At 39.7% G+C, this 23,813-nt stretch overlaps 3 protein-coding genes across 6 annotated transcripts in view; 1 reads left to right on the top strand and 2 right to left on the bottom strand.

Moving 5' to 3' along the window:
- Positions 1-3,455: 3,455 nt before the first annotated feature.
- Positions 3,456-5,275, bottom strand: LOC118737773 (protein YIF1B-B). Of its 2 annotated transcripts, none has more exons than XM_036468525.1 (4): positions 5,097-5,275; positions 4,200-4,774; positions 3,755-4,141; positions 3,456-3,696 (listed from the first exon to the last, which is right to left on the bottom strand). In XM_036468525.1, the coding sequence occupies exons 1-4, from the start codon at positions 5,143-5,145 to the stop codon at positions 3,463-3,465; spliced, it is 1,245 nt and encodes a 414-aa protein (XP_036324418.1). In that variant the 5' UTR covers positions 5,146-5,275; the 3' UTR covers positions 3,456-3,462. The 2 variants fall into 2 exon arrangements, with proteins under 2 accessions (XP_036324418.1, XP_036324419.1); XM_036468526.1 differs by having other exon boundaries at positions 5,112-5,273.
- Positions 5,276-11,323: 6,048 nt separating this feature from the next.
- Positions 11,324-13,877, top strand: LOC118737772 (bifunctional purine biosynthesis protein ATIC). Its single transcript, XM_036468523.1, has 6 exons — positions 11,324-11,452; positions 11,519-12,005; positions 12,256-12,841; positions 12,925-13,358; positions 13,438-13,564; positions 13,623-13,877. The coding sequence occupies exons 1-6, from the start codon at positions 11,434-11,436 to the stop codon at positions 13,740-13,742; spliced, it is 1,773 nt and encodes a 590-aa protein (XP_036324416.1). The 5' UTR covers positions 11,324-11,433; the 3' UTR covers positions 13,743-13,877.
- A 171-nt stretch (positions 13,878-14,048) lies between these two features.
- The window catches only part of LOC118737770 (ATP-binding cassette sub-family G member 8), a 64,530-nt gene continuing 54,765 nt past the window's right edge, over positions 14,049-23,813 (bottom strand). For all 3 annotated transcript variants that reach the window (XM_036468519.1, XM_036468520.1, XM_036468521.1), the window contains 9 exons: positions 19,974-20,105; positions 19,669-19,902; positions 19,488-19,612; positions 18,827-19,386; positions 18,376-18,763; positions 17,846-18,315; positions 17,662-17,782; positions 17,306-17,586; positions 14,049-14,518 (listed from right to left, as the gene is read on the bottom strand). In XM_036468519.1, coding sequence (XP_036324412.1) covers positions 14,285-14,518; positions 17,306-17,586; positions 17,662-17,782; positions 17,846-18,315; positions 18,376-18,763; positions 18,827-19,386; positions 19,488-19,612; positions 19,669-19,902; positions 19,974-20,105 — 2,545 coding nt within the window. In that variant the 3' untranslated portion in view covers positions 14,049-14,284. The remainder of the gene's footprint in view (positions 14,519-17,305; positions 17,587-17,661; positions 17,783-17,845; positions 18,316-18,375; positions 18,764-18,826; positions 19,387-19,487; positions 19,613-19,668; positions 19,903-19,973; positions 20,106-23,813) is intronic.

The raw sequence follows: 23,813 nt of genomic DNA, 5'->3' as shown, positions 1-23,813 counted from the left end.
CGCTTTTATTTGATATAATCTTATTTTTTGTTGTTTACCATTAAGTTGAGTTATATAGAAATTTTATATTTTTTATTAGAATTAAAATTTGTTAATTCATAATTACACGCCTAAATACAAGCAAGCATTCAAAACGCTCATCATCACTTATATACACATCGTACATAGTACATATGTATGTATTAGCATCATTGTAATGTATTCGACAAACATTAAAATAAAAAAATTAAATAAAAATACAAAACTCTTAATAAAAATAAAAAAATAACAGTAATCTAAATGAACCATAGCAAATCGAAAGAAATTTTTAACAAATAATTTGTTATAGAAAATAAAAAGCAAAATGAAATGCATTAATGATAGCAACAAATAGCAAAGCCACAGTACAGCGCATATATGTATGTGCGAATGTGTGTACGAAATTATATTTTCTAGCATAAGTTATTAAATATAATTACAATAAATATTACATATTGACAATGATGATGGCGATAATGATGATGTTAAAGACAATTATGTTCGATGGTCGAGTGTGCGGTGATTCACAAACAACCATATGAATGTATGTTTGTATACATGAAAAGTGCATGCAGACATAAGCATTTGTAAATCATCGGAAAGAGTTTTCATATAATTAAAGAGACTAAAGAATTCAATAAATATTATTATTACAAAAATATATAAATATACATATATTAATTTAAATATGAAGTTGGGGGTTTTTATTGGACACTAGGACATTCCGAGCATTAAAATAAGCATCGCTGTAACTGAAATTGCGGACAGAGTGGTACAGTTGCATGGTATGGAAGGTGGTCACCTGGAACGGCTTCCTGTAAAAACCTGCAAATCGTGAAGCAGCTGGACCGGAACTATTAAGTATATGTGTCAGAATTTATTCTGCTCAAATATGAGTTAATTCTGCAGAAGTAGCCAGCACGAAGTTGTGCAAGTGTCGAGCGGGTCTCCCTAGGCAGTTAAAGCTCTATCTCGTCAACGGTAGTAGCTAGTTCTCCGATAACGGCATTAACAGTTCGGATGTTGGTGTAGTTTAAAACCGATGTTGCCAGATTTGCTTTTTAAAGAACTAAATTTCTGAAAAAATGTATTTTTGACCAAAAACTTTATTATACATACATAAATAACAAAAAGCGTTTAATTTAAAATAAAAAAGCTTAAACAGTTTAAAAAATTACACTTAATTAAAAATTTTCTTTATAGAATGCAACATTTAAATCACATTTTGTTTAAATGAAGTTCAGTTTCATTATCTAATATATAAAAATTGTGTGGCACGGTGTTTGTGGTCAAACTCCTCCTAAACGGCTCAACCGAAGTATATGAAATATTTAGTGTATATATGGTAGGTATGAGAATCGGATATAAAGTATATTTCATACCACTAGGTGCAGAGGGCGCGGCACCTCCCATACAAACCGAATTTTTCATACCTCATATCTATGGAAGTTTTCATGATAGAGTACTCGAACATGGTATGGAGATATATGAATCAATCCCATACTCTTACAGGCTAACCTAATATTCGCGACTTGCGTTTTGGTACCTATGCCGTTTTGGTAGAAGCCTACGGCTTCTTTCGTGAAATCATTGAAAGCACCAGCGATACCTTGCGCATGCGTTTAGAACGATATGTAAGTTGGCAAATCGTCGAATTTCTAGGCTTCTTAGAAGCAGAGGATACAGGATTTAACAAAGTGTCGAGTCCCACACTTTAATGCCAACAACATTTTTTACAACAGTTTTTTGGCTCTCCTCAAAAGTACCTATTTTCACATTCGATAGTTTGACACGGTAGCGACGACATATTCAAAGTATATTTTGCCACAATTGAGGAATGTGGCCAACCTTTTCAACTGAGAGGTGGCCAACCATCGTTCCTACGACAGTCGGGTCTACGTAACCGGAACGACCCAGATTTATATCTGGCCAAGGAGCAACACTCCCCAAAAACTCTTTGGGGAATCTATATGCTGTTACAACAACAAGACATATGTTTCGTATGTCGGGATCGAGTCTAGATAAATATGAGTTCAGTCGACTGCAATATCCAGGGCTCGAATTGTCACATAGATATCGTACTACTCGTCACGTAAAAACACATTTTTCGGATTATGACATACGGGAACGTACCCTTTGTCCCATTCAGTTTTTACTGCCTGACGTATCACCTAATTTTCTTTCGTATCGTTTTCGATCCGCGAACGCATGTTACGATTCGAGGCCAGAATTTATTTGGGTCAGAGTTATGCGGATCTCCGGCGCCTTTAAATAATTCTTGAAGTGAATATACATTAGAGTGGTCCAAAAATGCATGGGAAAAAGTAAAGTCGGAATTTACCGAATTTACGAAAAAATTTACCCCATTTTTTATTTTGAAATAAAAAAATATTTAGAGTTCGCTCAAAGCGCCCAAAGTTTTCCATGTATTTTATATGGGGAAAAAAAGAACTTTTCGTAGAAATGGTATATAATTCTTAAGAATAAATATTGAAAAATGTAATGGGCGGACCAATAAAAAATCGTTAGTATTAAAAGATGGTTAAATAAACAATTGGGTATTATTATTGAAAATCTCTTGAAGAGAACCAGAGTTTTCCGATCGAAAAATATTGATTTTCGAGAACTCTATACCATTTCTACGAAAAGTTGTTTTTCCCCATATAAAGATACATGGAAATCTTTGAGCGTTTTGAGCGATCTCTAAATATTTTTTGATTTCAAAATAAAAAATAGTGGTATACTTTTTTCGATATAGAACGATCCTAGGGGTTAGAGCATTACAATTCCGACTTTACTGTTTTTGGACCACCGTAATATACATACATATGTAAGTAAACATTTTTCTTCTTTATGCGGGATCGATGTCTACCCATAGATGCCTATGTATAAAAGAAAGTACATAGTTTATTGAACACTTTAGAAGATCTCATTTACCTGTCCTATTCCTACCCGTACTGGTAGCATACACTTTAAATAAAAGTTCATTTTCTAAAGAAGTGTTATTTTTCCATTTTTTATTTAGGTCATTCGCTAACAAAAATATGCTTAGAATATGGAATTGGATTTAGTATTTATGTATGTTTTATATTCGCATTAAAAAGCTTTTTAATTAGTAATCTCTATTTTCGATGACATATAGCACTAGTTCCGATTCATTTCCTCATTTATATAAAACTTCAAATATCATTTTACCACACCGCGTTTTAAAAAAGGTTTAATTGCATATTTAGATTTTCATTCCATGCGCCTTTAAGGATTAATTTCAATACAATAATACTCTCTTTATTGCATACATATGTATAACGCCGTTCATATTTTAAATTCATACAAAATATTTCAAAGATTTTCTTATAACAAGCAAATAAACCAAGTTTTCGAAAAATGGGGGAGCTTTATATGCCTCTAACGAGTCGCTCGTAATAAAATAATCACGATTAAGTATTAAAATTGTGTATTTCTAACTTCTAACGTAGCAGCATCCGGCAAATACAAGTGTTTCGATAACAAAAATGATAAGAAGGCTTGGCCGCCGACAATAAGAAATAGAAAATACAGTTTCCGTTTTCGTCCACCAGTATAATCAAGTTGCTGTGGATTGCCGTAGGGATCATAGTTGATGGCGCCACTACTGGCTGGTGTCGCATCGTGCAGCACTTTAGTTTTCAGTGTACGTAGCTGTGAAATGGAAAAATATTTACAAAAATGTAATCAGATATTTTAAAAATGTGCATACCAAAAAGAAGCCCAAAGTAAGACTCGTGTATAAAAGGGCCACATAATAGCCAACACCATGGAATAGTGTGCTAACCAAAAGGCATGCTACTATTATAACAAATTTGTAACCAGCAAATGCGAGCAAATCAAGTGTTCTTAAACTTGTTTTTATATTGACCACATAGAGAGTGATCGAATAAACCACCAACTCAAAAATACAGTAGGCTAAGGCGCTTGATGCTTGTATACCGAGTTGCTCCGGCGAAAAACGATTCTGCATACCCAGCATGAGACCAGCAACAACCACGTACGTTATATAGGCCATCGCAGGAATATATAGGTCTGGCGCATTGATGTCATAGCGTGGCTGTACAGGATTCTCTTGATCGTATTTCAGTGACCAATCCTACAGAGAAATTGTAATTAATATTTAACATTGATACGATTTTTTACTTGCTACACACCCTATGCGTGAAGGGGAAGAACAGTAAACGTAATTTATTGATGACATATTTGTTGTCCACGGCAAAGTAATATTTCAATTTCGCGACGGACACCCATTTCTCAAACTGATTTTCAACCATCTGTTTGCCTTGATCTGCTAAACGTTGACCATATTGCATGGCCATATCTTGTACAATTGGCTGTTGGAACATCGCAAACTGTGGCATACCAGATTGAAATTGTGCTTGAACGCCAGGGGCGTTCATACCAGTTGGTGCTCCGCCCATAGGCATATTTCCAGCGTACTGTGGCTGCACATTTGGACCACCAGCAAACGACAAATGTTGAGAAGTGGGAGGTGTGACATAGTTGTAATTTGCGCTTTGTACTGGCGCTGCACTGTTGTCGAAACCTCCCACACTAACAGCTGGTTGCTGTGCGTTTATACCATAGCCAGTTGTTAATCCGACGGTGGGATCTTGCATTGCCGGTCCAGCTGATGGTTGCATATAAGGCAGGGGAGCGGTTACCGGTGCTGCTGGTCCCATAGCATTCACATCACTAACACGCTTTGGCTTGCGGGATGGACCTTGAGCTGATGCAAAGGAAGAAAGTAGAGTTTGATTAATATTAACAATACTAAAATGCTTTTATGTTTAAACTGCAAGGCGAACACGCGCAACAAGTACTAAATTAAAAAAAACTTCTAAAGTCAAATTATTAGTACTAAATTAAACAAAACTTATTAAGTTCCTTACAAACGATAAACATAAAATCAAGGTAAAATGCAGTTAATAGAAATAGTCAAAACATTTGTGGTATAGCCAATTATACGAAGGTAAGCTGCAGTAATTTAGTCACTACCAGACTAAACCAAGTGGATGAAGCCAATGTACTTGCGCATTCTTCGTTCTTACAGTATTCCGACTTACGATTCCGGATCCCAGCATTTGGATTGTAGTTCATTTTGACCTTTTATTAAATGCACAATGCTGAAGTAGGGAAATTAAAGAATATTTATAAAACTTTCAATAACTATTTAAATCGCTAGTACACATCACCAAATAGATCAATTTGACACAACCGCTGACAGCTGTTCATTTTCTTATTAGAATTATAGGGTGTGGCCAGATCCCCAATTTTGCATATTTGCCTACTATAAAATATGTTACATAGAATTCGACTTAACATAACATAACAGTTTCGTTAGTAACTTCTCCAATTAGTACTTACTACAAAGGCGTTAACGCCCCATCAGATATAAATTCGGGGAAACATTTAGTTATTTGTTCAATAATTGTGTGATTTAGAGCGGAGGGGCTGTGGCACCCAAAACCCCACCCATTAGAAAGATCACATTCAAAGAAAGAAGTCCTTCCCCTCTCTGATCCCTCTACAAACCTCCGAGGGCACATTTTAAAATGCGGTAAAATAATCTTTTCGATATGAAAATGTAAACTCGGGCTATGCCATCCACAGTACTTTGCAGCACAGGCCACCCCAGAAAGCTTATCTTTGGCACTGAAGCTTGGCAGATAGGCGATTCGACATTCTGCACCATGTACAACGACGCCCCTCCAAAATTAAGGGTGGCTGCAGCAGTTCGCCAAACCTAACAATTGCTGGCTCAGGTCTGATAAATGGCATAACAATGCGATTTGCATATGCTACCACTTGCATCAGTCCACCTCACCATACTTATCTCGATCAATAAGCACACCGAATTTGTTCCCGCAGACCACGAACCAACACCAACTTTATTGGAATGGCTTCGCGAAAATTATCGATAGCAGCTTCACCGCCATTCCTACACCCAGAGACACAGGGGCTCGCTTCACCCCATGCGAACGTAATTTAACGTTAATTTTGAGATTGGGCACTTGAAGATCTTTAACTTTGCCTTTGGCGTGAGTAAACTCTAGTCAACCATGAGGTCCCTGTCTAACTCAACGAGACACAGTGAAAATTCAATTCCGTGGACCCGAATCCTTGGATCCGACGAAATGCGCAAACTATTTTAGCCAGCAGTTCACATTGCATCGTTCTGTAGATAGAACCAAACGTCGCGTGACCAGGAGGCTACACAAACCCAAAAACAGTGCTCTTTTACTTTCACCAGCGGTGAAGTTAAGGTAGCCATCGGAAGCTGAAAGCCTCCAAGGCCATTGGACGCGTCGGAATTTGCATGCTGATACTGAAACATTTAGGGACCGAAGGAGTAGCATATCTCACCTCTACTTGTCAATGGGCCCTCTCATCATTCCGATTAGTGGAAATCGGGAAGAGTGGTCCCACTGATTAAACCGGGAAACCAGCCAACAAAGGAGACTCGTATCACCCGACAACACCCCTTTCGATGGTCGCGAAGAAACTTCATACCCTGCTACTCCCATAATGTATGCACCATCCAACCTCAGCGAAGCATTCGTAAAGTGCACAGAACAACACCACCACTGAACGCCATAAACCCCCAAATAACTCGTGACCTAAACCGTAACTGCCCCTGTGAGCGAACAGCCCTAGTAGCGTTCGAATTGTTAAAGGCGTTTGACACTGGAGGGGATTTATCTGATCTCGTACACTGGCAACTGCCTGATATTGGCGTCTGGGAATGGAATTGGTGACCTCTACTCAAATGTAACTGGTATCTCCCTGAGCTTTCGCGCTTCGTCACTGCAAGGAAACGGTGACCCTCTTCACCGCCTGGATGAAGGAACTAGCCATTCACGTCGATGGCATACCAACTCCGACGATGAACAACCCGAAAATTTTAGGGGTTATTCTTGATAGCGTGCTCTCCTTCTTCGCGCACACAACCGCAGTAATTAACAAAGTAGAGAGCCACAACAAGGTCCTCAAGTTGCTTGCCGGCAGCACCTGGGGCAAAGACAAAGAAAAGTTGCTGGCAACATGTAAGACAATTGGCCGGCCGGTTCTGAACACTGCTACGCCTATTTGGCCGTCGGGGACGACGCAGGTGGACCAAAGAACGTAAATGTACATTTACATAAGTAGACTCTCCTTATTTTCGAGCTTAATTCCCTAATCTGTAATTAGAAAGGCCAGTATGCAGCTCCCAAGAAAAGCCAAAACTCCATATATAATGACGTACAAGAAATGGCTAAAAGCGACGTAGCGTAGACGTAGGTCGACGCAGACACGGTCTACCTTATGGGATTCGCATGTTACTGGCCGTCTCCACAGGATAAAATTTATTGCTGCCCAGCTGTCATTTTGGTCGCTAGATATAAGTTATATCAGTGGCAATATTTGTGTGGGCTTTTTATATCTTGATATAAGCATTTGTAAGATAGCTTCAAAAACGTATTTTTGCCAGATTTAATCGCTTAAAAAATTTAGAAAATAGGCTATTTTACATCCAAATACATAGTTACAAATATTTTAACAGGAAACAGCTCAATTTTTGCTCTATATTAAAATAATAATGATGTTGCAGCCACGAAGTTTTCGTGCAAACGAAGAGCATTGAGCGGTCCCCATTGGCAAATTATATTCTGACATATGTATCAAGATATAAACTTTATCCTGTGGAGACGGGCAGTTAGCGAAAACTCCCCACCGCATGGCGGTGACGTTGCCGTTGCTTCTCTCTCTCTCTCTCTATCAACAGTAAATTTTATATGCTGCTACGTACGTCAACCTACGTTTACGCTACGTCGTTGACTAACTACGCTTTAAGAAATTTTCTTGAGGCAAAACTCAGTTCTTAAAAAATTTGCTGCGCCTTGTACTATGGTTTTCTAAAGTTTTTGTGAAAAAAGAGCACAAGGCAATCCATGCTTGCAACAGAAATATATGCCCGTTCCAGTATTTCTTGAAGAAAGAGCGAGGCAACAGGCTGGTGAAGTATCAATCCTCAAAATTCCTTGGACACACACACGAAATAATGGTAATTTTTTTCTTGACCCGTTTCTTGAGACCTGCATATCAGATTTAAATGCAAGAAATCTCATTTTTATGATGAACTAATTTTTGACAGTTTGGCAACTGATTCGTTTAGTGTTTTGTTATTTAAATATATAGTCAAGTGGCAACACTTATCTCTAATCATTGGTCCAATTAGAATTCAAGACCGATTCGTTCACCGTGATTAGAATACATTTAGTTCAGTTGTCAAAACGAGTATTCAACTGATGGTAGTTACGAATGTAAATTGTTCTATTCTATTTTAGTGGTATTATTTTAATAGTTTTGTGTTATATTTATGCTGGTGGCTAACAATAACATCTCATGAAAAATACAAGGTTTGGTTAAGCCGCGTTAAAAAGAAAGTTGGAACTTGAAGGCGGCTTATACGTTGGAAAACGTGAACTTTGCAAAGTTTTTCCAGTATTAATGCGTTTATATTCCGTTCAACATAAAATTTGCATAAAAGCTCTAGGCATTCCGCTTGTTTTTACGTTGTGTAGGCCGACATTCAACAGGTTTTAGCCCACAGAAATTTGAGCCGCATGTAGCCAAGGTAAGTACACACTCGCGACCCTGCAAGAAATTGTAGCAGCTCGGATGCTTGATTTTGTCTGGTCCTGTTTCGTGTGAGTTTTCACCTAACTAATTATACCTATTAGGACGAACACAATGAAAACGACGAGCTACGGACCACAGCTGTCAAATTATGTAGATAATTATTTTGGCGACGACCGGGCTACGCGACGACTGTGGCTGTGGCCAGATTAGATCTATTTCTATTTTTCCAGCGACACATAAGGTTCTTCCTCTTTTATGTCAAAGTCATACAGATTCATTATGTCGCTACCGCGTTCAAAAAAATCATGTCTTCATCGACCAAGTGTTTAGATAATGAAGATAACAAATTGGAAGCTGTGGCTTAGCTCGTCGTTTCCAATGTGTTCAGAACTTATTTGGTAGGGAGCACTGCTACCAGTTCGATTCTGGCAAGGATGACATGATAAGAAACTCCCATTTTGCTTCCGAGAATCTAACTTTTGGTGCGAAGGCATTGGAACATTTTGGCAGCATACGAACTATTTTTGTTTAAAGTGAAAATTTGTTAACAGCTGTTTCTTACAGGGGTTGATGGATATGTTTGCACGTGTTTTTCGTTTTTCTGCGCCAACCGCGAGTTCACTGCAGTGTTGCCATTCGAGCACTTTTGGAGCTAGATTTAGCTCTTTGTTATTAACCGACTACAAAAAAAGGTGGAGGTTATCAATTCGTCGGAATATTTATTTTTTTTTGTGTATGTTACCGCATAACTTTGGACCACGTCAACCGATTTCGAAAATTTTATTTTACTAGAATTTTATAAGCTTGTTAACTGCATACCCCGAAAATTTCTAAAAATTCTGGTTCAAAAGCTCGAAATTTAGATAAAAATTTGTGGAATTTTTCTAAGTTCTGTATAAAGTTTAAAAGTGTGATTTATATAGTTCTTGTTAAAGCATAACCCATATTTTATAAAAAAATGTCAAAAAAAATTTAGCTTAAAAACATTGGCCCGTAGTCATAGTCAAAATAAAGTCGACTTTAAAGTTAGTTGCAGCTTTTTTGACAGATATCCCATTGAAAATTATGTCAAAAAGCTGCAACTAACTTTAAAGTCGACTTTATTTTGACTATGACTACGGGCCATTAAAAATATTAAAAACGAAATACCATTCATCCATTTTTGCCCGCCACTGTACATATTAACTCTCAGGCGGCCACGGAAGAAAAGGAAGGACAAATCTTAAGCATCGATAAAGTTACAAATTTTGAAATTCAGTGGAAAAATATACATTTGTAACCACGGAAAAATACAGGCAGAATTCAAAAATAAATTAGAAGAAAATAATTTTTCTGAACGCGGGGATTTTACGTTACTAATTTTACCTAAAGGAGAGAAGGAAATAAAACTTTTCAGAAAAATTTTGCGAAAAAATTATTGGTAACCCGACGTTTTATGGCCAATTCAAATATCAGAAATTTCAGAATTTAACAGTTTGTAAAGTATTTTTAGTTCAGTGTCTAGTTTATATAAGTATATGCATGCATATGAGTTTTATAAGTGCAGATTATTTATTGACCGTGTAGCATGAATGCGAATGTTGAATGCGAATGTGTGAAATGATGCAAATCATTCGCATAACGAATGTGAATGCAAATATTCGCAATATCCCTGGCATGTACCGGGCGAGCAGATTTTTTGAGCAATGTTGCTAAGGCGTTCATCAATATTTACTCAAAATTGATATATACAAAGCCTCTTAAGCGAACAAAATTAGTTTTCATTACATTTTTGGAAAATGGGCGTGGCACCGCCCACATTATCATATATGCGTATATCAAAAACGCATACAGCTTGGCCTCCTTAAGCGCCGTGTTGATGTTTTTTGAATGTGACGGGCGCTTAATATTCTTTTATGTAAAATAATGGTTATATAGGGCTAGTTATATATTTTTTTAACAGATTAAAAACATATCGGTGTAGTTAGAAATCCTTTAAAATCATTTTAACCGTTATTTTACATAAAAAGTGTTAAGCTTAAAATCCCCTAAATGTTTATATTTGTTATTAAGCGATTCCAGTTAAGTAAGTTCGAGCACATTAAAGTGTGTATCTTATTCTCTAATTTCCATTGCCAATCAATTTAGTGAGTCGTAGAAATTCCAATTATGTATGTCAGTTTGACTGTTTTGCAATAATCGTTATTGATATTCATTATTTTCAAATTTACATATCATACATCTTCTTCAAAAGGGACACAACTCAAAATTTGGCATTTTTGAAATTATGGGCTAAAAATGTACACAGAGATTTTAATTACCTTTCGGTAATTTGTTCAAAAAAACTTAAAAAAAGACTCCCTTGCCCCTTTTAATGATTATCAGTTTTTCGCATTTTCTGACAAACGTTACTTTGAACTCAAGCTAAAGGCTCGCCGCTGCTAATGATAATCGTCAGTGTTTCATTTGCTGATAGCTCTTGGTTCAAAGCTGGGGTCAATTCTTAAATAAAATATGCTCATTATCTCCATTTAACCGAGTCCAATGCCATAGCTTATCAATACCAATTGCAAGGATGGGCATTAAAAGCAGAACATTGTTTACAATAATGCAAAAAGAACGCAACCAAAAAATAACAATTAATGTAATAAAAATGTTTTCTTTAAAACCCAAACGTCCACGTTGATAATAATCCATTCTTCCATAACGACTTTCATTTACAGTTGAACTGCATCCGCAAAAGGTACTAATTTTATTCTGCTCTTACACAAGTGAATTACCAGAGAAATGGCATCCAAACGTATTGGTAAGTTATAAACTTTGGTTAAAACATGCGTGATTAGTTTTAATAATATTTTAAAATTATTTGTAGCGCTTTTAAGTGTATCAGACAAAACTGCATTGATTGAATTGGGCCAGCAATTGTCAGCGCTTGGTTTTCGTCTTGTCGCTAGTGGTGGCACAGCTACAGCTTTACGAAATGTTGGTCTCACCGTTGAAGATGTCTCCGAAATAACGGGTGCACCAGAAATGTTGGGCGGTCGTGTTAAGACTCTACATCCAGCCGTGCATGCTGGTATATTGTCACGCACTACAGAAACCGATTTGGCCGATATGAAAGAGCAAAATTTTGACTTGGTTAGTTTGGTAGTGTGCAATCTGTATCCCTTTTCGAATACGGTGTCCAAACCTGATGTGACGGTGGCTGATGCTGTTGAGAATATCGATATTGGTGGTGTTACATTGCTGCGTGCGGCAGCTAAAAATCACGCTCGTGTAACTGTGATCTGTGAAGCGTGCGATTATGATAAAGTGCTAAGTGAAATTAACCAGCATGGCGATACCACCTTGGATACCAGGTGAGATAGCGAGCTTTTCTAAGCATGAAAAAAAAATGATAAGTTTTACAAACATACCTACTACATTTCGGAAGTCCACAAGATCTTCGTGTTGTTGTAGGTCGTATTACCATAACATTACTAACCCAGTTGTAAAACTTTACGATATTCACACAACTATACTACAGACGACATTACCTTGTGAACTTCTTAATTATATCTTGAATATTTTATTATCATTCTGATGATGTCTTTGGTATTTTGATTATAGAAAAGCTTTGGCGCTCAAAGCCTTCACCCATACTGCCTCCTATGATGATGCCATCTCCGATTACTTCCGCAAACAATACTCATCAGGCGTTTCACAGCTCAACTTACGTTATGGTATGAATCCTCATCAAAAGCCCGCACAGCTTTTCACTCAGCTTGAGTCACTTCCTCTCAAGGTAATCAATGCCTCACCGGGATTTATTAATTTGTGTGATGCACTTAACGGTTGGCAACTGGTACTCGAACTAAAGCGCGCTCTAAATTTGCCTGCAGCTACTAGCTTTAAGCATGTTTCGCCAGCAGGTGCTGCTGTCGGCACACCACTGAGTCACGAGCAGGCCAAGCTGTGCATGGTCGATGATCTTTATGACAGCTTGACGCCATTAGCCACTGCATATGCACGCGCACGTGGCGCTGACCGTATGTCGTCATTTGGAGACTTTGTTGCGCTTTCAGATGTTTGCGATGTGGTAACTGCAAAGATCATTTCTCGTGAGGTATCAGACGGTATTATAGCAGCTGGTTATGAGCCGGCCGCATTGGATATATTGAAGAAAAAGAAGAACGGCGCTTACTGCATTTTACAGGTGAGTTTTGCCAGTGATAATGACAAACATATAGTGTGCAAGTGATCATTGACTGATAGTTAAAAATATGCATATTTCAACAGATGGATCCAGACTACAAGCCTGATGCGCGTGAACGTAAAACGATTTTTGGTTTAACCTTGGAACAGAAACGCAACGATGCTGTCATTGATGCTTCACTGTTTTCCAATGTTGTTACCAAGAAGAACGTATTGCCGGAAAATGCCATACGCGATTTAATTGTTGCTACAATAGCGTTGAAGTACACACAAAGCAATTCCGTTTGTTACGCACGCGATGGTCAGGTGATTGGCATTGGTGCAGGTCAGCAATCGCGCATACATTGTACGCGCTTGGCTGGCGAAAAGGCCGACAATTGGTGGCTGCGTCAGCACCCACGTGTTGTTGGCATGAAATTTAAGGCGGGCGTCAAACGTGCAGAAATCTCAAATGCCATCGACAACTTCGTGAACGGCACCGTAGGCAAGGATATGCCACTCAGTCAGTTTGAAGCGATGTGAGTGACAAAACATGCTTTAAGCACATTTGTGCAGTGATCCTTATGAGTAATTTATTTCTTTTTAATGCTTTGGCAGTTTTGATGAGGTGCCACCGCAACTAACTGCCGATGAAAAGGCCAATTGGCTGAAAAAATTGGATGGTGTTTCTTTAGGTTCAGATGCCTTCTTCCCATTCCGTGATAATATAGATCGTGCTAAATTGGTAAGCTTGTGATGCCCATACTAGTCACTCTTTGTATATTGTTGCTTTCTTTTAATAGAGCGGCGTTTCGTACATCGGCAGTCCAGCTGGTTCTACCAATGATGCTGCTGTTATTGAGGCCTGTAATGAACACGGCATTGTGTTGGCCCACACGAACTTGCGCCTATTCCACCATTGATATGAATTTAAAATATTTTTTTTTAAAGCAAAAAATTTATAAATATACGCACATGCCACATATTATATATAATCAATCCACTTAGTGACAAGCTATAAAAATATTTACAAATATACAATACTTTTCTTACCCAAACCAAACTGCTTATCATTTTCGGTTATCGAAGCCGATGCGAGAATCAGCAACAAGGTTTTTATTCTTAAATAAAAATATTTATTTTCATTCGGACGTTTTTTGTTTTTACATACACTAAAGCGCTTATCTCTAATAAAAAAATAGTATGAAAATATTGTAATAAACATTTTATAAACATCGCACTTTTACTTAGAAATTTTAGTATTTGCAATAAAATAAAATATTTCATAAAACTTAATAGTCATTTAAATAACATATAACTATGTATATTTAAGTTCGTAAATGCATTGTTTAAATATGCATAAATTTGCTACAAACTATGGAAGTCAGCGTTAATATTTAAAGTTTTAGCAGTGTTTAATATATAGGATCCTTAGTGTCTATTTACGTGTTCTCCTCTTTCCTTTTTACATTCGTTTATGCTTCTTACGGAAGGTATTACGGCAATTGCACACAAAAATGAAAAATGTCGCTATAAAGAGTATAACGGAGGCCAGCACCAAGGCGAGTGTTGTCGTTTGCTCAAAGGAGTCGGTCGGATCAAGTATATGATTGCGCGGCAATAGTTGAAAATCGACTAACACTTGAGTACCATTCGGTGGAGGACACGGCTGTTGCACTATAATCTCTTGATGTTGAACCTTTGTAAAAGAAAAGTTAATAAAAACGGAATGTTAGTGTGCTAAAGCCAAAGCACAAAGTAAATTGAAAAAAGAAGATATATAGATTGCAAAAGTATATATGTATGTACATACATATAAATATATAATTTTATTTTTACTCAACTTTACAGATATATGCGCATTTATCGATATCGTTACCTATTTATCGATTCACAATCAAATAACCGCCTATCTCACCGATATTTACAATTTCTTCACTGCAAGGAGCCTTAAAATCTCCACCACAACACTCTTCAAAACCTGGGGAGATCAGGCTTGAACTGGACATCTTCGTCGATGGCGCCAAAATACCGACGACCAATCACCCCAAAATCCTGGGAGTGACATTCGGTAACGTCTCCCTCTCCGCGCATGCCTTAGACACATGCAACAAAGTTCGGGCCAGGAACAAAGTCCGCAAGTCGCTAGCTGGCAGCACCTGGTTAGCTGATAAAGAAACCCTACTCGCAACCTACAAGGCAAAGGCCGATCAGTGGCCAACTACGCAGCGCCAGTGTGGACTGCGGGAACAAGCGACACACAGTGGAGAAATCTGTAAACATGCCAGAACGCAGCTCTACGTACGGCTACAGGATACCATCTCATGTCGTCCGAGCATCACCTCCACGAACAAAGCCAGATGCTAGAGGTGGAAGAGCATAATACTACCACCGACGACACCTGCACCACTGGAAGACAGACATCGAGCCGTAGGTAGACCATCCGTTCAACACAGCGAGATACAGAGCGGAGCCTGCGCGTCATCTGGTTCTGTTTGTCGAAATCGCTTTGAGCAACTTCCAGATTAACTCTAGTTACTTTGCCTCTCGACCGATTGTTCTTCTCCACATTTCGCGTGCTCTGCCGGTAGGTCTGCTACTGCCGATTAGTGGATTCCACTTCAAGGCCTTTGCAATAATGCCATAACCTTTGCGCAAAGTTTGGCATATCTACTTCCATTTCAGTCTTCGAAGCCAGATGTTCTGCCCCTGGGCGCAACTTCGATGGCAAAGTAGGATGAATTCCCTTACAGTCTCAAGAGTTTAGTCGGAGATTAACACGTCGCCACAAGACTTTGCTGGCATACTTTGAACCTTGTCTCAGGCTTGTCTCCTTAGCTCGTTGCTTAATATGGACAGATCAGAAGACAATTCGTTAAAAGACATATGTCGTTGATGTAGTTGTAGCGGCACTACTAAGCCCCGCTTAGGTCGGTTTATCCATCAACCGCTGTCGTCAAGTTCAATTAACGGTAGGCTTAGGAAACGCGCCGCTTCGACGGGGTCGGGCCAAAGAGGTGATGGTTGTGAGCTGAGTGGGATTGAGCTGACATATGAAGAGGTGGTTGATGTCATGAGGAGAGTCTGGATAGGTAGTTGTTAAGACGGCTACAATATCCTTATCATAACTAGGCCAGAGTAACGCAGGCCTTTTGTGGTAGTCGAAGCTTCGAGTCTGCGACTCTCCTGCAGTGAATTGAACATGGACTACCGAAGCCTGCAGTCGGGCAATGGCTTCCCCATCAGCATCCAACATATCCCCAATCATCAAAAGAAAGAAAAGAGATGAAAGCCGAATCCCGCAGTCACATTCGAAGGTCTCAGACAGCTTTCCTTTGTGAAGTAAACAACACCTAGCTCACCATGAACGAACAGTGAAAAATTATTATATGCATCGAGTTTCTATGCATTACGGGCAATGCAAAGTAGATCAAAACTGTAAAAAATATCGTAGTCGAAGGCCGGAAAATCTTTATAAATCCTTGAATATGTCTTCTGGATAATTTTGTCTGGAGAATACGAGTGCACACCTTTATCAGTAGGCGTTAGTTTCCGTCACTCGGCAAAAATTGAAAGAACTTGGGTATCAAACTTAATTGCACCCACCGTTTAGTCCGGAGCCTATCCGGTTTAGGTTTTATCTATCATAGATTGGTAATTGATAACTGTATCTACCGATGCTACAGCCGTTTGTCGAATTGAGCCGATACCAAAACTCTTCACAAATTTCCTCTCTGCTGCTTGTATAGGGCCTTTTACAGGATTTTAATAGCTAGATTTGATTCAGTATTTCACTAGGTGTCGTCAATAGGAAATTATATGCAATACTAAAAGATTTTTTCCACGGTAACTGGCGCGGGCACTCATCATAGCGAATTCTACTTAACAGCCGGTACTTGCTCCACAGGTATGCAGTTGGCTCCAACGGCATTATTGTCGTTCTTACCCCTCGAATGGAGGGACGTTAGCATAGTCCCCTTCATCAAACGTGCCCTCAGTATCCCCATGCAAAAGCGTTGAGAAGTGCTCGCTCCATATCTCGAGTGGACTCTGGTCGTCGGTTAGCAGATTTTTACCTTCGCCTTTGCAGGAATTAGCTCAAAATATGAATATCCTGCTGAATAAAGCAGTTTTTAGCCGCATTCTTGCCTGACAGGATTTAGAGCTCTTCTAACTCGTGTCTCTGAATCTTTTCTCTCCACAAAACACGCCTTTCTTCCCGCTTGTTGGAGAGTCGATTGCAAACTTTTTCTGCTGTCTGTGTGCGCGTGTGGTTCTTAGCTGTTGGTACTTCGATAGAACGCATGTCAAGAAGCGCAGCGTTTATCACAACCACATAATTTTTGCTTTTAATTTTTATGAACTAACTACTTGCATTTAATAACCGTTGTATATTTATCGGTATCGTAATTTACACCCAAAAACGTAGAATATAAAGGGGCTACGATTCTAATCGTTTAATTTGGGAATTCAATAAACTACATACCTGTTTATTTCGACAAAGCTGCAGACCCGCCGAATTGGCCAGTGTCTCCGCGCTGTATTCATCCTGCACCAAAACCGGCAGCAACCACTTCTCGGCCGATATCAGTTGCGACCACGACCACAATTTCGAAAGATTACGTGGATGCACCGCATAGCCGCCCACCGCAGTCAGACCCAAAGTAATCAGCGCGTTGAAGATACTGGCGGACACCTTGCAGGGCATGAGATGCGCGCAAAAGAGGCCAAGCGTTTGAATAACTGTGAGATAGAGCAGCATGTAACCTACGAGATTGTGAGAGAGAGAAAGCAAGGTGGATTAAGAAATGTCGAATCAATAGTTCGTTTCACATTGCATACCCATATAGAGATAGATGCCTGCATCGCTGCTTGTTGAATAGGTATACAACCCTGCCATGCTGTGTGCGGGCAGCAAGTAAGCCAACCAGATACAAAGGCTTGGAAAAAGTCCCAAAAGACACTTTAAAAGAGGAAATCGGTTTATTGAATACTCGTTTCCATGGCTAAACGCAGGCCAACTTACTTGTATTGTGATGTAAAGGGAGCGCGTATAGAGTCCCAAACGTATATCGCGTTCGGCATGTCTCCGATCCTCTTGTGCATCGCGTATGGTAAGCAGCAGCAAGGGCCAGTACGCCACCGCCATAACGCAGTGATGATAACCGAAGCGATCGTTGTAGCTGAGCTGTGGATCTGACGCAGGCACATCCCAGAATATGCAACCGATGCAGAGCGAAAGCACTGCAGCCGCAATTAATTTGCTGATCCAGGTGAGCAGCGAACCCGGCTGCTTATACGCGGCAAAGCGCTTGATTAAAGCTTTAGTTTGCCCCCAGAAACCCGCTTTCCTGGTAAAGTTGGGCAGCGATGCCGGTGGTGCCGCAAGCGGTGGTTCCGAATTAATTTGATCCCACGAGTTGGCCAGCGATTCAATGCGCGCCGACGACTCCAGCATAGCAGCGGCCGACAAGTCATCCAATGTTACTAAGTCCACTGAAAAAGAAGAAACTGTGCATAACAGCTGCAAATGTGTTTGCAAAAAGTGTCACTTACAGTAGTAATCCGCTGGATTTTTGAAAGGCGGACACGGATAGCCCAGTTCACCCATATGCCTAGGCAAGTCAGAGCGGCTGCCGGAAAATACAGTGCGTCCGCCCGATAATAGCAACACACCCGAACACATGGAGAGTATTTCAAATGTAGGCGGTTGGAGGGTCATAATTACGATACGTCCACCACTTGCCCATTGGCGCAGATACTCCACTAGGAAGAATGTGTCGAAGATGTCCATATTGCTGGTAATCTGATCGAGTATGAGCAGCGATGATTGCGCAAGCAATTGACATGCGACGCTTAGACGCTGCTTTTCCGAGTGTGTAAGCGAAGAGACGTTGGAAGCGCGCACTGTTGTCAGCCCCAGATCTTCGATCAGCACATCCATCTATGGGCAGCAAAGAGAAGTTTATACAAAGAATATATCTAAAACTGTTTGTTGTACACTTACTCTTTCCTTGAGGTCAGTCCGATCCATCGGGCCTCTCAACGCAGCATGGAAATTCAAAGTACACTGCACGCTCATCCGCGGATCCAGGGTGGACACCTTTAGCGCTGGCACATAGCTGCACAGCTCGCGCAAGCCACGTCTATTGATTTGTTGGCCATTGATGAGAATTTCACCGCCCATACGCTCATGCAGTCCCGCTAAGCATTCCGTCAACGCAGTGCCCTCACGCTGCGATGTTGCCATTATGGCGAACAAATCGCCAGCTTTTGCTTGCAATGATACGCCGCGCAGACATGGATTGACATCTAGACAATGCACCTGTATGTTGGGATAGACCAGCCCTATGCTGGAATGCTTACGGCTAGACATAATGTAGCTGACGTGTCCGCCGTTCGGATGTTCTGAACTGCGATTGCGCGATGTGCCGTAGATACGTGACTCTCCATAATCATAACCAATGACGTCAGCGCCACCGGCCAACAAATCGGCTTCGCTGTGCGAGCGATGGCCGTAGTGTTTGCCATTCGGCATGTAGTGATGAGTATTAATATGGGTGCCCACTGTAAGACGGGCAGGTATTGGAAGACGTAATTTTTTAGAAAAATTAGCACCAATACGCCAAAAATTTAAATTTATTTATACAAGTAAGCTGTTTACTTACCCGCAATGCTGGCACGACTATTCGCCTGCCGCAGCGCTGTTATGGGTATACCTTGCGCGCGCGATTCCGGACGTGAGCTGGGTATGCCGCCAATGGCACGGAAATCCGACTCGCTGCGGTATTTTCTAAGTGCAACAAAAATTATTTTTTTTAAGCAACTACTTAAGTGTAATTGACTCACCTCAAGTTGGGCGGCACACGACTGCGTGTTGTTTCGTTGTCACTACTATCATAGCCCGAAGAGCCGGCTGGTGGTACACCTGAGCTATCGCGAAAGCCACGATTAACACGTCCACGCACACCACCCGGTCCGGGACCCGGCGGACGATGCGAACGCTGCGAACCGGCATTGGGCGGGAAAACGCGCGGCAGACCAAACTTCAAATATGTGTACATATTCGAGCCCAAGGGAGACCTGTTCGGTGGAAAGAACCATATAACGGCAATTTAGTTAGCTAACAATTTTCTATTGTTGCTGGCACTCACTTCGGTCCGTAGCGCGGATGATTGAGAATTGATTGCACTGTGGTGTCGCGTAACTGGAAATTTCCATATGGCAGCGGTGATTTGTCTGATGAGCCCAAAGCGGAGTCAGTGAAGTCGGAGTTGAGATTTTGCCTACAACGAAGTGCAATGTGTGGATGAAAGAAATGAGTAGGCAAATTATATTTAATTCAAACTATAAGTGCGGTTTACTAAGCCAACATAAATTTCTTTTCGTTTTTTTTTCGCTGTGATTATATGCATTTATTTTATGTTGTTGTTGCGCGTGATTGTTCTTGTAAAAGGTAGGTAATCGTTGAATGGAGTGCAACTCTAACAAATGAGAAATGTGCAATAGTTAAGGCTAAATTGAAGGGCTTGGTGAGCAACACAATACGTGCCAGCTGAGTGGGTACTGGCAAGTGGAGAAGGAGTGGCGCGTTCTTGCAATGGCAACTGACATTGGCTCTTGGGGCTCAACGAAACAAAAAAAAAAAACAACAACGTCAAAAATCAATCATTGTTAATTTATGAGCACTTCCGCTATTTCATATCTAGTCAACCGCAAAACGCAATGTGGTGAAGCTTTGTTTTAAAGTATTATCAACCCACACAAACATATGTACATACGACGATGGCTCTTAAACAGTTTGGTAGATATAGTAGTAGAGTCCAAAAGCGGAAAAGACGAATAGAATAAAAACATGAAATGCGTGAGCAACAGGTGCATTTTTAGTATTGGCAAACTCCTAAACAAATTAAAACGAATTTTTCATTAAGAATGTTAATCAAAGTTGCTAAGGCCATACGGATTAATTTTATAGTCAAATATTCAATGTATGCTGCGTGTGCAATACTACATATGAAGGTATTTACAGCGCGCGCCGTTCCTTCTCCCAATATAGAGGGCTTTACATCTGTCTCTCGCTTTCAGCTGAAACTGACAGCTTCGACAGTGGACTTTATCTTTTGTGTAGCCTTTGTAAGCGAACGAATAAATCACACAACGCCCAAAGCAGTTTAGCTCTGTACCAAATTTAGTTAGTTAGGTTAATTTTGTCGGCACTGAGCCACACATAAACTGGTAGAGCTGTGTTCTAAGATTTCCCTGGTCTCTCGCTCACGCACTTCCTGTACCTGTCCATGTTAGTGATACCCATACTTGGTGCATGAGCAGCTACCAGGATAAGCCCCGTAAGCAATCCGGTAACAACTCTGCAATACTCCTTTGATAGCCGTAACAAGAAGCGAATATATTTACTACCGCTGTTTTCGCACATAATTTTTTTGCAGTTTGCAGTTGGTTAACTCATTTCATCTAGCCCTGTACGGAATAATCCTATTATGGAATATTTCGATATACAAGTGCTGGAGTGGTCAATGAAAGTCGTTTGTTTGTTCGAAGGTCAGACTGGTGGCGCTCTTGGCAGTCTCATCTGCTATTTCATATCTCCTTTGTGGCCGGTCATCCAATAGATGTGCAGAATTCTATCTGACGCCTGTCTGTCAATGGCTTCCCGCTGCGAAGCACGTTTTTGGATAAAATACTATATGAGGGCTATTCTCATTGCGAAAACCTCTGCTTGAAATATGTTGCAATGGTCAGGTAACCTTACTGCCCGCTTGATATACTGTTCCCGGTAGTATATTCCGCCGCACACTCGCCTTACCATTTTCGAGTCGTCCGTGAAGATTTTTATAGATCTACGACTAGGTTTCATTCCCCTCCGCTATCCTTTCTTCTCAATCGTTGTGCGAAACCTTTGTTCCCACTTGAAGCTCGTTGCCATATAGTCTGTGCTACCTGTGCTTTCAGCCACAATTAAGCTGTGTTCAAAGGTTCTGTAATTTAATTAATCTTATTAATTAGTCAATCTACCTTTGGATTGGGCAGCACCCATTTCAGCGAATAGGTCAAAGAGCGGTAGAGTGAGGATTTTTTCTAGAGAAGCCATTGGAGTGGATCCCAAAGCTCCTGCGAGGCGCCGAGAGAACTTTTTGCGGTATTCCCCTACACCAAAGCGCCATAGAATAGTATTAATCTAACTCTTGGCGTAACACCAATGCATCGTGGCACCAATTGACTCCCAGAATTATTTTGTGTGCATATAGGGCGTTACTGGCCTTCCTCACCCTTTCCTCAATATTGAGCCGCAACAGCAGCTTCCTATCCAAGAATTTTCCCAGATGTTTTGTGTGGTTTTTAATTGACAGCTCGATGCTAGTCTCAGGGTTTCCACATCCCTTTCTAACATAATCGTTAGCTCGTTGTCTTCATTCGATGTTGTTTGGAACCAATCGCTCGTATAAATAACTCTAGGATAAACAGCTTATCATATTTTAAAGAGAGCCTTTCTTGTTTTCTATTGCACGCAAAACTTGTCAGTAAGAGCTGCTCTTAAATCTAAACAACTATGGCGCGTATTCATAGTCCAGCAACTAAGTCGAAACTAACAAAGTTGCAACTTAAATTTAAGTACCAACTTAAAATTTACCTCTATTCATAGTCGCATTTCAGACTTCTATTAAGTAGTTTCGACTTAGTTTACGATATAGCAAAACGAGTGTGAAAATGTATCGATTTTTCTTTACGATATTTTGGAAAAATTACATTTTTATTAAATAATATCAAGTTTGATCATCCGTTTATGTAATTTTTATTTTCATTGCATGATTATGTAAAAGAATAAGGTATCATTTTCTTGTTAATTGTGTGAAATAGCCAGAACAACCGCAGTGATGTGAAGTCGATGTTTATCGAAAGCATGCTGTGAAACATACAAATAGTAGATATCTAAATGTTATGCACAAATTTACTTTAAAAGAACTAGCCTGAAACTGACTCATTATTTGAGAATTTATCTAAATTCGAATTGTAATACGCATTTAATTTCATCTTCCGATTAAAATGGATCGATCTTTGTAAATTTTAATTGGAGATTATTCAATATTATCAAATTCACCCTCTACCAACTTTACATATTTCGTCTGTTTTCCCTTAATTTGATAAAAAAACTTCTTCCTAGTTACGACTTAGTTGCAGCTGCAGCCGAAACTAAATTTTAAGTTGGTACTTAGCCAAAAAGTCGAAACTAAGGCGACTATGAATAGCTTTAGTTGTGACTTAGAATAGTTTCGACTTAGTTGAGTACTAAATATGACTATGAATAGGCGCCTATGCTTCTATTGTTCAACTATGAGTCAGAGGAATTTTGGATTATCAAAAAAAAAAAGAACCAAGCGCCCTGGTCAGGTCATAAATCTGGCATCCCATTTTATTTTACAAAATACTTAAATATTTAAGGAAACAGAATTTCACCAGCCTGATTTTCATTGCGACAGCGATTTATAACGGCATAAATATTTTTTCTTAAAGTAGGAGTATACACAATTATTTGTACGAGTATTCCAAACTGGCTGCTTAATAACTTTCTAGATTTAGATTGAGGAAAACATGCGTATCGAAGCCGCTTAGCTTTAGACACCACCAAAGACGCGTGGGTTTCCAGTGCCTTTGACTGTTTTTACCCACTTAAACCATAGCTTTAAATGTTTTGTGATAACTTCGCTTTAAATACTGAAGCACATGTATTTCCCATGAGAAAAAATAAGTCTCGCTTCCATTATTAAAGTTTAAATGAAGCCAGAATCTGACCTCAAGATAGGCTCCGAGAAGTTGCTGGCGTTGCTGAACGTAATTTAACACAGCCGCATGAGTATCGCGGCGATACTAAATTCTGACATAATATAGGCATCTCCTTTTAAACATGCCATCGAAAAATACTTTAAAATCGACAAAGAGATAAATAGTGTCGATCCTCATTCCGCGGGCCTTTTTTCAAG

Source organism: Rhagoletis pomonella, unplaced genomic scaffold (genome assembly GCF_013731165.1).
Source record: "Rhagoletis pomonella isolate Grant_MI unplaced genomic scaffold, Rhpom_1.0 Rhpom_scaffold_00004, whole genome shotgun sequence".
Taxonomy (NCBI): domain Eukaryota; kingdom Metazoa; phylum Arthropoda; class Insecta; order Diptera; family Tephritidae; genus Rhagoletis; species Rhagoletis pomonella.
Note: the sequence above shows the minus strand (reverse complement) of the source record. Positions and strands in the feature narration are given on the sequence as shown.

Bases quoted from the DNA above. Each gene is read 5' to 3' on its own strand.
- LOC118737773 (XM_036468525.1), bottom strand. From the start codon at position 5,145: ATGAACTACAATCCAAATGCTGGGATCCGGAATCGTAAGTCGGAATAC. The intron at 4,775-5,096 runs GTAAGAACGAAG...CCTTTGCATCAG, and splicing joins GAATCGTAAGTCGGAATACT to CTCAAGGTCCATCCCGCAAG. The intron at 4,142-4,199 runs GTGTGTAGCAAG...ATTTCTCTGTAG, and splicing joins TCTTCCCCTTCACGCATAGG to GATTGGTCACTGAAATACGA.
- LOC118737772 (XM_036468523.1), top strand. The intron at 12,842-12,924 runs GTGAGTTTTGCC...ATATTTCAACAG, and splicing joins GCGCTTACTGCATTTTACAG to ATGGATCCAGACTACAAGCC. The intron at 13,565-13,622 runs GTAAGCTTGTGA...TTCTTTTAATAG, and splicing joins ATATAGATCGTGCTAAATTG to AGCGGCGTTTCGTACATCGG.